The sequence below is a fragment of the Drosophila arizonae genome, chromosome 5 (assembly GCF_054131065.1).
Source record: "Drosophila arizonae isolate 15081-1271.41 chromosome 5, UAZ_ARI_1.0, whole genome shotgun sequence".
Classification (NCBI taxonomy): Eukaryota; Metazoa; Arthropoda; class Insecta; order Diptera; family Drosophilidae; genus Drosophila; species Drosophila arizonae.
The window spans coordinates 26940130-26954670 of record NC_142925.1 but is presented as its reverse complement, the minus strand read 5'-3'; the positions used below and the strand labels follow the sequence as shown (position 1 = coordinate 26954670).

General features: G+C 35.6%; 1 protein-coding gene and 1 long non-coding RNA gene across 7 annotated transcripts in view; one reads left to right on the top strand and one right to left on the bottom strand.

Moving 5' to 3' along the window:
• Positions 1–14541, bottom strand: part of RhoGEF2 (Rho guanine nucleotide exchange factor 2) — a 43102-nt gene that overhangs the window by 14389 nt on the left and 14172 nt on the right. For all 6 annotated transcript variants that reach the window (XM_018012617.2, XM_018012619.2, XM_089470469.1 and 3 more), the window contains 6 exons: positions 12890–12974; positions 11715–12525; positions 11468–11654; positions 11211–11322; positions 10995–11147; positions 10887–10940 (listed from right to left, as the gene is read on the bottom strand). In XM_018012617.2, coding sequence (XP_017868106.1) covers positions 10887–10940; positions 10995–11147; positions 11211–11322; positions 11468–11654; positions 11715–12525; positions 12890–12974 — 1402 coding nt within the window. The remainder of the gene's footprint in view (positions 1–10886; positions 10941–10994; positions 11148–11210; positions 11323–11467; positions 11655–11714; positions 12526–12889; positions 12975–14541) is intronic.
• LOC149268897 (uncharacterized) lies at positions 710–14456 on the top strand. The gene is made up of 2 exons (XR_016270344.1): positions 710–9612; positions 9681–14456. It is a non-coding gene; the product is annotated as an uncharacterized LOC149268897 (long non-coding RNA).

Below are 14541 nucleotides of genomic sequence, written 5' to 3'. Positions count from 1 at the left end.
ATTGAGTCAGAGATAGGAATGAAGTTATCTAGCCCATTGAATGCAATAAGTCATTGGAGCATGACAGAGCCTCTACCATGGATATTTTCTCTTCAAGCATTTTGCTTTTTGGCAAACAAAATATCTTTTTGAGATGAGTTATACTCCAAGAAGCTGTTGTTTGTCCATAAGAGTGACAATAAGTCAGCCACTCCGGGCATCACCTTGTCTTTCGTCTCTCCTCGCAAGCAAGTATTTTTATCGAAGCTTTCATAAGACACTAGATGTGAGGCAGTATCTGCTTTTATTTCTAGCAAGATTTCTGCCAATGTTTTTATATCGAAGTTTAGTTTCGCAACTCCGCGAGAAATTGCTTCATTTAAGATTAATGTGCCTGTGGAATATTTTACAACCATATGTGATCCTAAATTCTGGCCACCTCATGTAGTTGTGCATGAATTCAAACCTAAGAATCGTAACAAATCGACTCCAGCTTCCTTGAATCTACCTTCGGCGCAATCATCATCGAGCATTATACCAAAAAACTGAATGGTTTACAATCTTCTCATATGTCCCTGGTTTACCAAAATATACGAGGCTTAAATACTAAACTTAAAAATGTATTCTTACATAGTTTTAGTGTACAATATGATATTATCGCTTTCACTGAAAGATGGTCGTGTAATAATATTCATAACAGTGAGATCCTTTTAAATAATTTCACTATTTATAGACTTGACCATGCTATGCGTAGAGGGAGTGGGGTGTTAATTGCTGTTAAATCCACTATCCTCTCTGAATTGTTTACCTTTTCGTCGCTTCTTGATGTGGACATTATAGGTGTTATTTATCATATGCTCTTACATCCCTCCCTCGTCAGATGTACAAGTTTATGTTCAACATATAACTTGTATAAAAGAAATTTATGAGCATGTAAATGATAGAGACTTTTTTCTTGTGTTGGGTGATTTTAATATTCCTTGGTGCAAATTACTATCTTTTTGATGAATTGTTTAACCTGTCTATGTTTCAGATGAACCCTTTTTCAAACCATCTAAATCGCACTCTAGATCTTGTGTTTGTTTATCATGATTAGCTCATTAATGTCGTGAGATCAACACCTTTCTGCTTACCAGAGGATATACATAACCCCACTTTAGAGGTTTTATTAACTGTTGATAATCCTCACACTAATACTCCCTTGCCTTCTAAACTTAGTCGCTGTTATCGTAAATGAAATTTTGTTTTGCTTAACGAATTAATTAATTTAACAGACTGGTCTATTTTATATGAGTCGGTTGATATTAATTTGGCACCATCGTTTTTATATCACCTTAAACACTATTCTGGATGTATGTGTCCCTCTCTGCCGTATTTGGCCAGATTCAAATAAGCCACCTTGGTTCACCAAAACTCTTTCGACCTTAAGAAACATTAAAACTAAATGTTTTAAAAATTATAAAAAGTCTGGTTCAAGTGTTGATTGGTCTAAATATTCCATTGCCAAGTCAAATTTCAATCTTTTAAATTCTAGTTGTTATGAGAATTATCTTATACGTTGCAAACGTCAGTTTTCTCGAGATCCAAAGATATTTTACTCATTTGTAAACTCGTAAATCTTCTGGTTTGCCGTCCTCATTTGACCTTGGTGGTGAAAAAACTTGCAATGACCAGGATTCCTCTGATCTATTTTCAGATTTTTTTCAATCCACTTATTCTTCTGCTGATCTCTACAGCAACTCATATCCATATTCACTTCCTGAATATGGGTCTATAAATACTCCTAAAGATACTGCAGCTATTAAGACATTGAAATCATCTTTTTCTCCCTATGCCGATAATATGCCTAGTTGTGTGATTAAAGAGTGCAGTGTTTCTCTTCAGTCACAACTACTAAAATTGTTCAATTGTCCTTAGATACTTCTGTGTTCCCTTCAATTTGGAAATAATCTTTCATCATTCCCCTTTATAAAAAAGGTGGAAGATCTGATATTTCCAATTATAGATACTTTTGTGTTCCCTTCAATTTGGAAAGAATCTTTCATCATTCCCCTTTATAAAAAAGGTGGAAGATCTGATATTTCCAATTATAGAGGCATTGCGAAATTAGGATCGTACAAATCAGGATCGTATCGAATCGGCTCAAAAACAGTTTCTTCTCTTTGCCTTAAGAGATCTTAGATGGGACAGTAATTTACGATTACCGTCTTACAGCTCATCGATCTTCCGTCGCTAACCGATCGCAGAACAATTTTAGGAATTATTTTTCTGCATAAATTGATTAGCGATGATATTAATACGTCCTCTTTGTTGAGTCGTCTAAATTTTTCGGTTCCGTTCCGAACAACTAGACACTATCGTCCGCTTCATTTACCTGTGTGCACTAGGAATTATTCTTTGCACAGTGCGTCTCATGTTCTTTGCTTTTCAATAAATATTATCACGTATTTTCCTTAGAGCTCTCTCTCTTCCTAAAATAAAATCCTTACTTTTAGCTTATCTTAGGGAAATCACTCACAGTGCCCAGGCATAAGCACTGGTGTACATTTCGGTGCAAATGTTGTGTAGTTATTTCTCAATCCTATCCTATATTCCATTTTGGCTCTTCCTTTACTCTTTTCTTCTGTTTCTTATTCCTTGGCATTATCAACTATTCTTGCAACAACTTTTAATAATTTTCTTTTCTTGACTAAATATTTTTTTTCTTGTATTTTGTATATCTCCGATTTATAAAGTATTAAAATTTACCCGATCCGCCCACTAGGGGCGTGGCTAATCGGAAAATGCATTTTTCTATATGCCAGAAATCATGTTAGTTGAAGAGCTAGAAAGCTGAGATTTGGTATGTAGGTCTGCGTCGATCACCCAAGATCACAAGCAATGGCCCATTGGGGGCGTGGCAAATCGGATAAAACTGTATCTAAGAACTGAGCAAAAATTAAGTGTCTACACCCAGTAGGGGCATGGTAAATCATATTTTATCCCTAATCTTGGTGGTCGATTCATGGGAATTCGAAGCTTTCCGAACTAATGCTCTTCTATTTCCTTCTGAAATCGCTTGATTATTGCCGCTTTTTCCATAGTTTTCCCTATTTGTAAGAAAATTGCCACTTAGTTTTCTGTTTTTTCCTGTTTTTTCAGCAATTTTTTGGTTGCATAGTCTAGATTCAAAGTATGCCTCAATCTTTGATTTTCAACCAAAGATAAAACTGTTTCTTTACCCATACTATAAATATATTGAATGCTTTGAGCTTCACAAAAAATTTGGTGAGTTTAATTGCCAAAATAAGCAATAGCATTTGGGGGCGCTAATCTGATGACGCAAGATAAGTGCACACATTTTTTGCGAAAATAGAAAAGAATAAAAAATAAAACATAACGGGTTTTCACTCGCGCTTTTTTTTTTGGTATGAGAGACATCTCATATGATGATAATGAAATAAAAAAAAAAACCAAGAAGTTGCGTGCAATAGGCAAAGAGAAAAACGTGAAAGAAAATGAGTGTAAGGGGGGGCGCTAACCTGATGACGCGAAGTGTATATTCTTGATCAGGGCGACGAGCTGAGTTGATTTGGCCCTGTCCGTCTGTCTGTCCGTCTGTCCGTCCGTCCGTCTGTCCGTCTGTCCGTATGTATGAACGCGTGGATTTCAGAAGATATAAGAGCTAGAGACTACAATTTTTTTTAAATGTCCGTAATTACAGCGCGCATATCAAGTTTATCATTAAAAATCGATAACCCATCCCGATCTTTTTTTTATCGATTAAAAACCTTATCGAAAACCAGTTATAAAATTATATCTTCTACACCTTTATTGCTAGGGTCTCCAAATTTTTAATGTATGCTTATATGCAATTCATACAATTTCGGTTTTTGTTAAAATTTACCCCCACCCTTAAATTCACCCCCTCATCATCACTTTTGTAAAAAGCGTATTTCAAATACTAGAGACTTGTGCTTTAGCAATTACATGCATATCCATGTTATAATCATAATCTGGAAGTTTCATGAAGATCGTATGTCCACAAAAAAAGTTATTAAGCAATTAAGTTCTCATAGTAAGCGCACACTGCCGCCCATGCGTGTTTATGCTTGTGTGTGTATATGTATGTAATTGTTTGTGTATGTGTGTGTGTGTGTATGTGTGTGTATGCGTTTGTGTGTGTATTCATGTGTGTGTGTATGTGTGTCGCAGTTCGCAGTTCGTGTCGTGTTTCTTATGTAAGCTGAAAGACGCGAAAAATTGTTGAAATATCTATTGCTCCAAGGGTTCAGGGGATCTCGTAGTCGAGCAGTCTCGACTAGAGCTTTCTTACTTGTTATACCCTGAACCCATTGAAAATGAGAAATCAGGGTATAATGGTTTTGTTGAAATGTATGTAACAGGCAGAGGGAGGCGTGGTAGACCCCACAAAGTATATATTCTTGATCAGGGCAACAAGCTGAATCGATTCGGCCCTGTCCGTCTGTTTGTCCGTCCGTCCGTATGTATGAACGCGTCGATCTCAGAAGGTATAAGAGCTAGGGACTTGACATTTTTATACCCTGAACCCATTTTCAATGGAAAATCAGGGTATAATGGTTTTGTTGAAATGTATGTAACAGGCAGAAGGAGGCGTGGCAGACCCCACAAACTATATATATTCTTGATCAGGGCGACGAGCTGAGTTGATTTGGCCCTGTCCGTCTGTCTGTCTGTCCGTCTGTCCGTATGCTTGAACGCGTGGATTTCCGAAGATATAAGAGACTTGAATTTTTTTTAAATGACCGTATATACAGCGCGCATGTCGAGTTTGCTTTTAAAATTCGATAAACCACCCCGTTATGTTTTTATCGAATAATAACATTAAAGTTCAAGTCAGATGCCACTACAGATAATTGTGAATGATTTTTAATTTTTTTTTAATTTCTCAAATATTCAATATATTATGTAGATCATATGCTGAGTGTCATTAAATTCCGTTCAGTCAAAAATTAATTAAAAATTATCAAATATTTGGCCAATTAACAAACGCACGTGCAGCAGCTACAACAGCATCGTATACGTGTACACACATACATTCAAACTTCTTCTGGAACATTCTTTGAATCACATCAGCTGTTAGTTTGGTTTAGTTTTGCTAGATGGCGCTGCAGCAATGAATCTATTTGAGTTTTGCCAGCGCACATTTTAGAAGTGAGGTGGCGTAGTGTGTTAGCTGCATGACGCTCGATTGAGAAGTCGCGGTTCGAGTCCCGATCGGTGCAACTGATGATAATTTTTTTAATTGTTTCAAAATATTTTTATATTTTCATAAATGAGTTTTCTATTTCATGTATATTTTTAAATACACCGAAATTGAAATTTTAACCATACTAAATGGGTATTTTTATTAGTTGAGTTCAGGGTAGTATCTAGTCGAGTACTCTCGACTAGAATTTTCTTACTTTTTTTTTCCTAGGTCCGTGTATATCACGCGTATGTCGAGTTTTTCTCTAAATATTGATAACAACTACCGATATTTATCAATTATCAATTAAAAACTTATCGAAAATTAGTTATTTAATTTTATCTCCTACATCTTTAGAGCTAGAGTTTCCAAAATTTCGTGAAAAGGGTAAAACTTATAAATGCATTGCCTAACTAATGGGACGATCGGAGAACTTCGTTACAAATGCTCTAAACCCAAAAAAGATAAAAAGAAGCCGGGTGCCCGGAGGAAAACTACCGTAAGAGAGGATTCCCGGATAGTCACCTTGGCTAAAAGGGACCCTTTTAAGTCTTCGAGAGCGATTGCCATCGAAATGAGCAATGTTGTATCGGCACGAACTATTCGTCGACTTCTATTAAGCTCGAATCTCTATTGCGTTAATCAAATATTCGGATGAGGCTTAATTTTGCTCAAACTCACAAGGCCTGGTGTGGTTTAGAGGGAGAGCGTAAATGGAGGAATATTCTCTGGAGTGATGAAACAAAAAAAAATTTATTTGAGAATGACTCAAATATAAATGTTCGAAGACCTAAAGGCAAAGAATTGGATCCTAGATATACAAAAAAAGCGGTTAAGCACGGAGGAGGCGGCATAATGGATTGAGACTGCTTTTTATGGCATGGTTTTGAAATGCACCATCGACCATTTTCATAATAAACAGATTTCTGTAAAAGGAACTATTGAGTAGTGTTATGCTACCATATGTCCACGACAACATACCTCTAAAATAGAAATTCCAACAGGATAACGATTCTAAATAGGACTCCCCAGTAGTTAAGGATTGTTTTCATGAAAATATAATTGAAGTTTATGAGTGGCCAAGTCAGTCTCCAGATCTCAATCCAACTGAGAACCTTTGGGGACACTTGAAAAGGCAAATTTTCAAGACTACCTGCTTCAATTACACCCAATTATTGGAAAATACTCAGAAGGAATGGAGCACCATTCCTGTGGAAAGGTGTAGAAGGTTAATATCGTCTATGCCCCAAAGAATCAGCAAAGTCATTGCGAATAAAGGCGGATATACAGGGTATTAACCATACTTATCTAAATATATATTCTAAATATTCTACAATATTTCAGAATTTTTAACTTTTTTTTTTAATTTGCTGGGTACACCTATTAATCTGGCCAGCAAAAATTTGAGTTTTTTGTGATGTATGCCAAAATTATGCTAAAAATTATTATTTTTTAAACTTGTTTTTTGTTGTTGTTATTCTATAATGTGTCTATTTTTTAATATAAATTAAATTTTTTAGTTACATGAAAAAATATAGACGTTATTCCCATTTAAAAAAAAAATTTCACACCTATTAATTTGACCATGAGTGTATATGTATTTTATACAATTTCGGTTTTTGTTAAAAATTACCGCCCACCCCTATATTTACCACCTCACCCGGTTTTTGTTAAAAATTACCGCCCACCCCTATATTCACCACCTCACCCGGTTTTTGTTAAAAATTACCGCCCACCCCTATATTCACCCCCTCACCATCACCTTTGTAAAAGGCGTATTTCAAATACTAGTGGCTCGCATAATCTAAAAGTTTCATGAAGATCATATGTCCAAAAGAAACATTATTGAATGATTGATTGATTAATGAAATAGCTATTGCTCCAAGGGTTCAGGGGATGTCGTAATCGAGCAGTCTCGACTAGAGCTTCCTTACTTTTTAGACTCATTCACGAAAGTGAAATGAGTATATTGGTTTTGTGCAATGTCCGTCTTGCTGTCCGTCCGTCTGTCCGTCTGTCCGTATGAACGCAATCTATTTCGGCGCTATTGAAGCTAGAGACTTGAAATTTGGAACACATACTCGTGTATATCTTCGATTTATAAAGTGTTAAAATTTTCCCGATCCGCCCACTAGGGGCGTGGCAAATCGGAAAATTCATTTTCCGATATACCAGAAATCATGTTTGTTGAAGAGCTAGAAAGTTGAAATTGGGTATGTAGGTCCGCGCCGATCACCCAAGATCACAAGCTATGGCGGATATATCTCCGCCCATTAGGGGCGTGGCAAATCGGATAAAACTGTATCTCCTAAAGTTATAATCCTAGAATGCTGAAATTTTGCATGTAAGCTGATGTTTTAATTCTATGAAGATAGGTGAAAAAATCGCCCACTAGGGGCGTGGCAAATCGGACCTGAAGATATAGTGATTTTTCGAATTCTGCTATATTTTAGGCACTATTGATGCTAGAGACCTGAAAATTTGTATATATACGCGGATTGACCACCCACGTCCAACGAACTATGGTAGATATATGTCCGCCTATAGAGGCGTGGCAAACCGCAAAAGTTTATATCTCCTACAGTTTAAGAGCTAGAAGCTTCAAATTTGGATAGTTAAGTTACTGGTGGCCTCCTCTAAGCCTCTTTAGGGGCGTGGCATATAAAAAAATACCCTGTAATTTTCACATTTTTTGAGCGTAAGAATTCAAATTTTGCATTTAGGTAACCGGTTGCTCGTTCTAAAAACTGGCTAAAATTGAGGAGTCTACGGCCACTAGGGGCGTGGCAATCGGCATTTACAGTGCCCGAATTGCGACATTTATATGCGTCAGCCATCTATTTATGTATATGTACACATAAGTAGGCTTAATAAGCATTGATAGCACGGAAGGAAACATTTTTATAAAATTAATAAAATATAAAAAAGCTAAAATAACAAAAATTTGCAATTTACAAAAAAGTGTTTTCAGCGGGATTTGAACTCGCACCCAACCCAAACAGCATGTTTGTCAAAATAGCTAAAATAAAGATCGTCGGCGCTTCAGCCTACAGCACCACCGCGTCGTTTCGATCAAGAGTAGTTAAAACGAAATCACATTATTGTTATGACGCCGCATAGCAAAGAAAAGCCAGTGTAGCGGCTGGAAATTCAAAAACAATGCAAAGACAAATCAATCGCAACGGGATTCTTAGAATATGCTAGAGCACGCATTTATGTGTACATACATACATACACACATACAAATGAGCGCGTGTATAAGGCGGGAATGCTTGATGCTATGCGTGCAGGCTTACATATATAATTATATATACATGTATATATACATGTATACATGTATGTATGTATTTGCGTATATGTATTTGAGGGCTATTTAAGAAGAAACAAATTTAAACTTATAAAATTATTCGACTAAGAAAATGAAAAGTATTAAGTGCCATTCAGTCAAGCTCGCACCTTCCCAATAAAATATCTATTTTATAAAAAACGAAATATGTATGAAAAAATAAAAAAAATAACACAGTAAAGGTTCGAAACTCCCCTACTCTAACATTAATTGCGTCGCCCTTAGCACCCGCGCCACTGCTTTGCTCGAGCAATCAGTTGCTAAAATAGAATAGCTTAATAAGAGAGCGTCATCAGACAAAACTACAGTAACGGCTAGAAAGTCCAGAAATCAATCGAAATTCTAAGAATGTGAGAAAAGGCGCGCTTCTGTCTGTACGCATAGAATAGACGATGAGTGTGTGCACAAGCATAGGAAAATCGCGCTGATCTGCTGTTAGCTTGAAGCCGGTATCCAATGTATGGATATAAATATATAATAAAAATCAAAATTGTATAAATTATATATGTATGTAATTTGAATGCAATAGCTATCGATGATTTTCCAATTTTAATGGCATCATGCCGTGTTTTTTGCTGCGCACTAGACTTGAAAATTGCACTATATACTCTGGTTGACAGCGTTTGGGCTGTGAATGAGTCTTCTGCTATCGGTATCGCCCGATTGCAACGTTCTTACTTGTTATTATTATTTTATATTAATAAATATTTTAATTATTATATTATCTTTACCTAATAATGCTATATTTAATTTTTATTTTAAGTTTTCTTTCTAAAACTTTCTTTTCATAGTCTCAGTAGTATCACTGACCATATTTGGCTGTGAAACGTGGGCATAGCTTGCCGGACTGGCAAATAAAATACACCCATCGGGTTGTTTATACTATTGTAATTATTTTCTGTACTTTGTTTAGGTCCCAAACTTTACTTTATTTCAACGCCAACACAGTACGTTCATAGATTATATTCTTGAAGCATTTTGAGGTGTTCGAAAAATATTTCATCAGCATCCCCTAAAAGGATTCTGGCTGCAAAGCTCATATTTTATGCTTGGCAACTGGAGTTGTGAAGATTTAAAGGTAATTATATTTTTAACTTTATTAATTTGCTACAACAGAGCTTGACGACAATCGAAATTTATTTGCAGTGCGTTTTATAGCCGGGCTAGGGATAAAATTTGCGGCCATTGAAGCTGTAGTATTTATGCTCAGATATCCTTGTATTTTTACAACATAAAAATAACCTTTCCTTATGGATGTACTTTTTTCATGAAACTTTCAGATTATAAATATAACATAGATATGCATGCATTTGTCAAAGCACAGTCTCTAGTATTTGAAATACGCCTTTTACAAATGTGAGGATGAGAGGTACATTTATTATTGGTTTTCGGTGTTTTTAATCGATAACCAAATAACGGGGCAAATTATCTATAAACAGCATAAAATTTGGCATACATAGAGCTATTATTAATACACTCTTTGCTTTGCTCACAATTTTCGTTCATTTATGTAACGGTACTAAGCAATGCCAGCTTTAATAGTCACAAGACGATTTCGTCAAAATATTTATGCCGACTAGTGTATATATATATACCCTGAACCCTCCAAGCTGATATTCTAATTATTCTGCACTTCTTTTATGCACACACACATACACATGCATCCACACGTACGTATAAGCACGCGTTCTGCTAACTGCGCAGTAAGCAGCGACAGCGTTTGGGCTGCGCTGCAGTGTGGGTAATATTATGAGAATTTTTTTGTTGAAAAATTTCTTTTGTAGACGGACTATGTTAATGAAACTTTCAGACGTAATCATAATGTTTTCATAATGTGTATACCTTTCAAAGCACAAGTCTTTAATACTTAAAATACGTTTTTTTTTTTTAAATTGGGGCAAATGGGGCGTAGTATCCAAAATATGTAAATTACAAAATTTTTTTCATTAAATGTATATACACAGTAAATCTGAAGTATCCAGGTCTTTATACCTGGGAGTTGAAATTAAGCTGAACAAAACTAAATTTTTTGATTATTCTCTATAAAAAGTTATCGGGTGAGTTATAAAAAATATAATAAACTTGTAGTGTAGTATATGTTATAAATGCCAAATTTCAGCACACCAGCTTTTATATCTTCTGAGATCGACGCACTCATATGGACGGACGGACAGGGTTATATCAACTCAGTTCGTCGCCCTGACCAAGAATATATATTGTTTATGGGGTCTGTGATGACTCCTTCTGCCTGTTTCATACTTTTCACAAAACTATTATACCCCGATTTCCCATTTTCTATGGGTTCAGGGTATAAAAAGAAAAAGCTGTGATGGTGATGGTGCACGCACTTACCGTTGTTTGACTCAATATCAATGTCTGTGTCGTCCTGGCGAGCGCGCTTTTCATCTGAAATAAATTAAATTAGCAAAGCTATAAAACATATTTTTTGTATCAACTCACTTGCTATAAAATCGCTTGTCCGCGGCCTTATTTTACCCATAAATTTACTAATTTTATTGTCGTTATGGGGGTGTCGTTTTGCTTGAGGAAGAGGTCCCGGACAGCTTTCTTCTAAAACTTTCGAGCATAATCGATGTATATTCAATTTACAATCTGCAAAAAATAAAATTTACATCGTAATACTCAGCGAATAAAAAAATAAGTTATTAAGTTTACCTGTGCAATGATAACCTTGGGGACTAACACCCCATATGATTGTTTGGCAATGATTACAATGCGTCACTTCGTAGTATTGTCGTAATACTAACGGATGACCCCGTGCTATCATCTAGTCAAAATATATAGTAATGCTTATGAGAAATATGTTTCAGGATAGAAAGGGTTTGAAAGAGAATAATAGCAAATCGACCTCAATCATATCAAATATAAATGATCGAATGTGGCAGTATGTTTTTGGGTTCAATTTAACAAACCTTTCTATTTTTGCCCATTAATCGTGATTTAAAACTTTTTTCACGACTAACAAAATGATGAACACGATCCACTATAGTGTTTGGATGCGAGCGCGTTGTAAATATGCGATGAATAACCGTGGAAAGAGCAGAGCACAAAGCTAATTTTCGAGCATCTTCTTGAGGCAAATCCTTTTCAAACTCTTCACTGCAATAAGGTAAATTATACATTGTATGATCCAAAATAATAGTCATATCGCATGCTTACATTAACAATTGCAGATTAGGCATAAGATATTTATCAATAATTTGTTCCTTCTGCTTATCAGCCTTCGCTTCAGCGAGCTTATCATCGGTAGGTCCATATATTGTACCTAAGCCAGCCGTACGCTTTTGCTGAAATTCTCGCAACTGTTCGCTAATAAGATCCTTGGCGCGTTTTCGACTACGTAAGAACACAGTACTCAGTATTTCCACTTTGTCAAATTCTGATTGTAACACATTGTCCACTTCTCTAGCTAAAGACTCATCTTGCCGATACCACGAAAGCGGTGCACGCGGTACAAGAAAAGTTGAATGTATTTCATATGCCCATTTCCGCATGTCTTTGGAAGTACCTTCCTTATAAAGTTCAGTAATTAAGTAAAAAAGAAGTGGCGCTGGTTCGGAATTTGATAAAACATAGTTAAGGAAAACAGCTAGAAAAACTACATTTTCTGGCTCAAGTAGTCGAGTTAGGTTGTTGAATGGCCCATTCTCATCAATAAATGGTTCTTCTTGATCCGACGAGTTTTCATCTTCCATTGAAATAATTTTTTTCTGAGTATCAGTTGATTGGGCTGCGTGTAAACGGCTGGAAAGAAGAGCCTGCTGCGAAGGTGAAGTTGCCCCTGCCATAGGAGTAAAGTGATGCGATTCTATACAGATTCCTGCTCCTCCAGTACAGTTTTCATTGGACTCTTCAGGTACAGACATGTGTGAATTGGTTAAGTAAGGCGGCGGTGGAGTGCCTGGTGGTGTTATCTCATTATCTTTTTCCACAATTTCCCAAGAGCCAGAGATGGTTTTAACTAAGCGATCTGTCGAATATGATCAAAACAAAAAATGATTATGCAAGCGCCACGTTTGGTTTGCTTTTAAGCTTTCAGGTAAACAAAAAATAATTTTTCCTACAAAGAACTTAAAAATCGTTGACGGAAAGATAATACAAATATTCACAGTTATTTTGCTACAATAGAAAGTGTATTTTATTAGCCATTTAGCTTTCATAAGAAGATATTTAAGAATCGAGAGTGAAACTGCTCGAGCTGAGATCGGAAATTATACCATATATGAGATGAAGGTTTACATAAAACTATTAATAAATGTCTATAGAACTTATTATATCTACTTTGTGATTTGTACTAATCCATTAATTCAGATTAGTCATATGAAAAGACTTACCTGGGTGTCTTGGATGCATGTTGTCCGGTGATGATCCGACGCGTCGATGCTTCATTTGATTTAGCGGGGGTGTTTGCCCTAAGACCTATTAATTATTAGAAGTATTTTTAGTTATACTTTGAGCAAATAAGATTGGCCCAGCCGGGCATTCTCGACCGCATTATACTCATTCACGATTGAAAGCAGCTTAAATTTTTTGGTTAGGTGTCAGACATCTGTCCGCATTATGTTATCTGCCCTTGTTTTGAGTGTCTAGCAAGATATACATTGGCCGTCATCAGTACAACGCACTTTTTATTTTATCCGTTAATTTTTAATAATGTTTAATATTTTCTATATTACTATATATGTAATCCTAAAACTTGTCTATTAAGCTCTGTCTTAAAATAAACTAAAACTCGACTGTATCATTTCAGGAAAATTTTAAAACTTTATAGGATGCAAGTACGTTCAAATACATGTTTATTCAAGTCTTTACTTTAATTAGGAAAGAAATGGTTTACATTCTTATTGACGGATAGCAAGACGGATAACGAATAAAACTTTAATACTCTCTCAGTGGATGACTACCAAATTTTTATAAAGCAAAATGAATATGCTGCGTTGATCTACTATTATTTTATTTGATTACATCTAACAAACATATAATTTATTGTATGCAAACATACATATTTAAGAATTACACCACACCACATAACTTATTTGTAAATTACAAAAAAAAATAAATAAAAATAAAAATGTAAGATTGTTATAATTCTTCCTACTTCTTCCAGAATAGGTTAATAGAACTCAGTTTCTAACTGCAACTACAAAATGCCTATAGTAACACAGGGATCCACAATCGTGCCAATTATAAGGTATTTTAATATATTCTGCAATTTCATAAGATCCGTTACACTACCGTTCTGAAATACCTCCTGATGAGGGCATTGCCAGATCCTAACATTTTATAAGATGACCCTATTATCTTATAAAATGTTACTATTGATACAGAGTCGCTCAGCTAAATGAGTTATAAAAACAGCAAATTTCGGTCAAAATTGATACTGTTTTCAGTTCAATTGCAAGAATCATTTTGCGCAATTCAAAATGTTATTCTGATTTTTCATTCAGAGTTTTCTTTATTGAGGATAATTGCTAATTTTATAGCCTTTTTGAACTCTGGTAGATTGCAGCATTTGATTGATTCCGATCGCCTTCACTCGACTTTATTCACTTCATGAAAGTAAGAGTCCTCTAGTCGAGACTGCTCGTCTAGGAGATACCCTGAACCCTGCATAGAAATGATATTCCAATCATTCTGCACTTCTGGTATTCACACACATATAGAAACACATACACACAAACATCCACACACACGCGCTTTGCTAACTGCGCAGTAAGCAGAGACTACGCTTGGGCTGCATTATGAGAATTTATTTCTAGAATAGTCGGCCTATCTTCATGAAACTTTCAGAACGTAATCATAATGTTCAAATCTGTGTATATGCCAGACCACAAATGTCTGGTAGTTTTTTTCGAATGGGGGCGAAGGTGGAGTTGTTTCTAAACTCTGAAAATAAAATAATCTTCTATATAATCTATATACACAGTGCATCTGAAGGCTCTTGGTCTAATAGTATTTAAGTTGCGCTTGAAAACGCACGGACAGA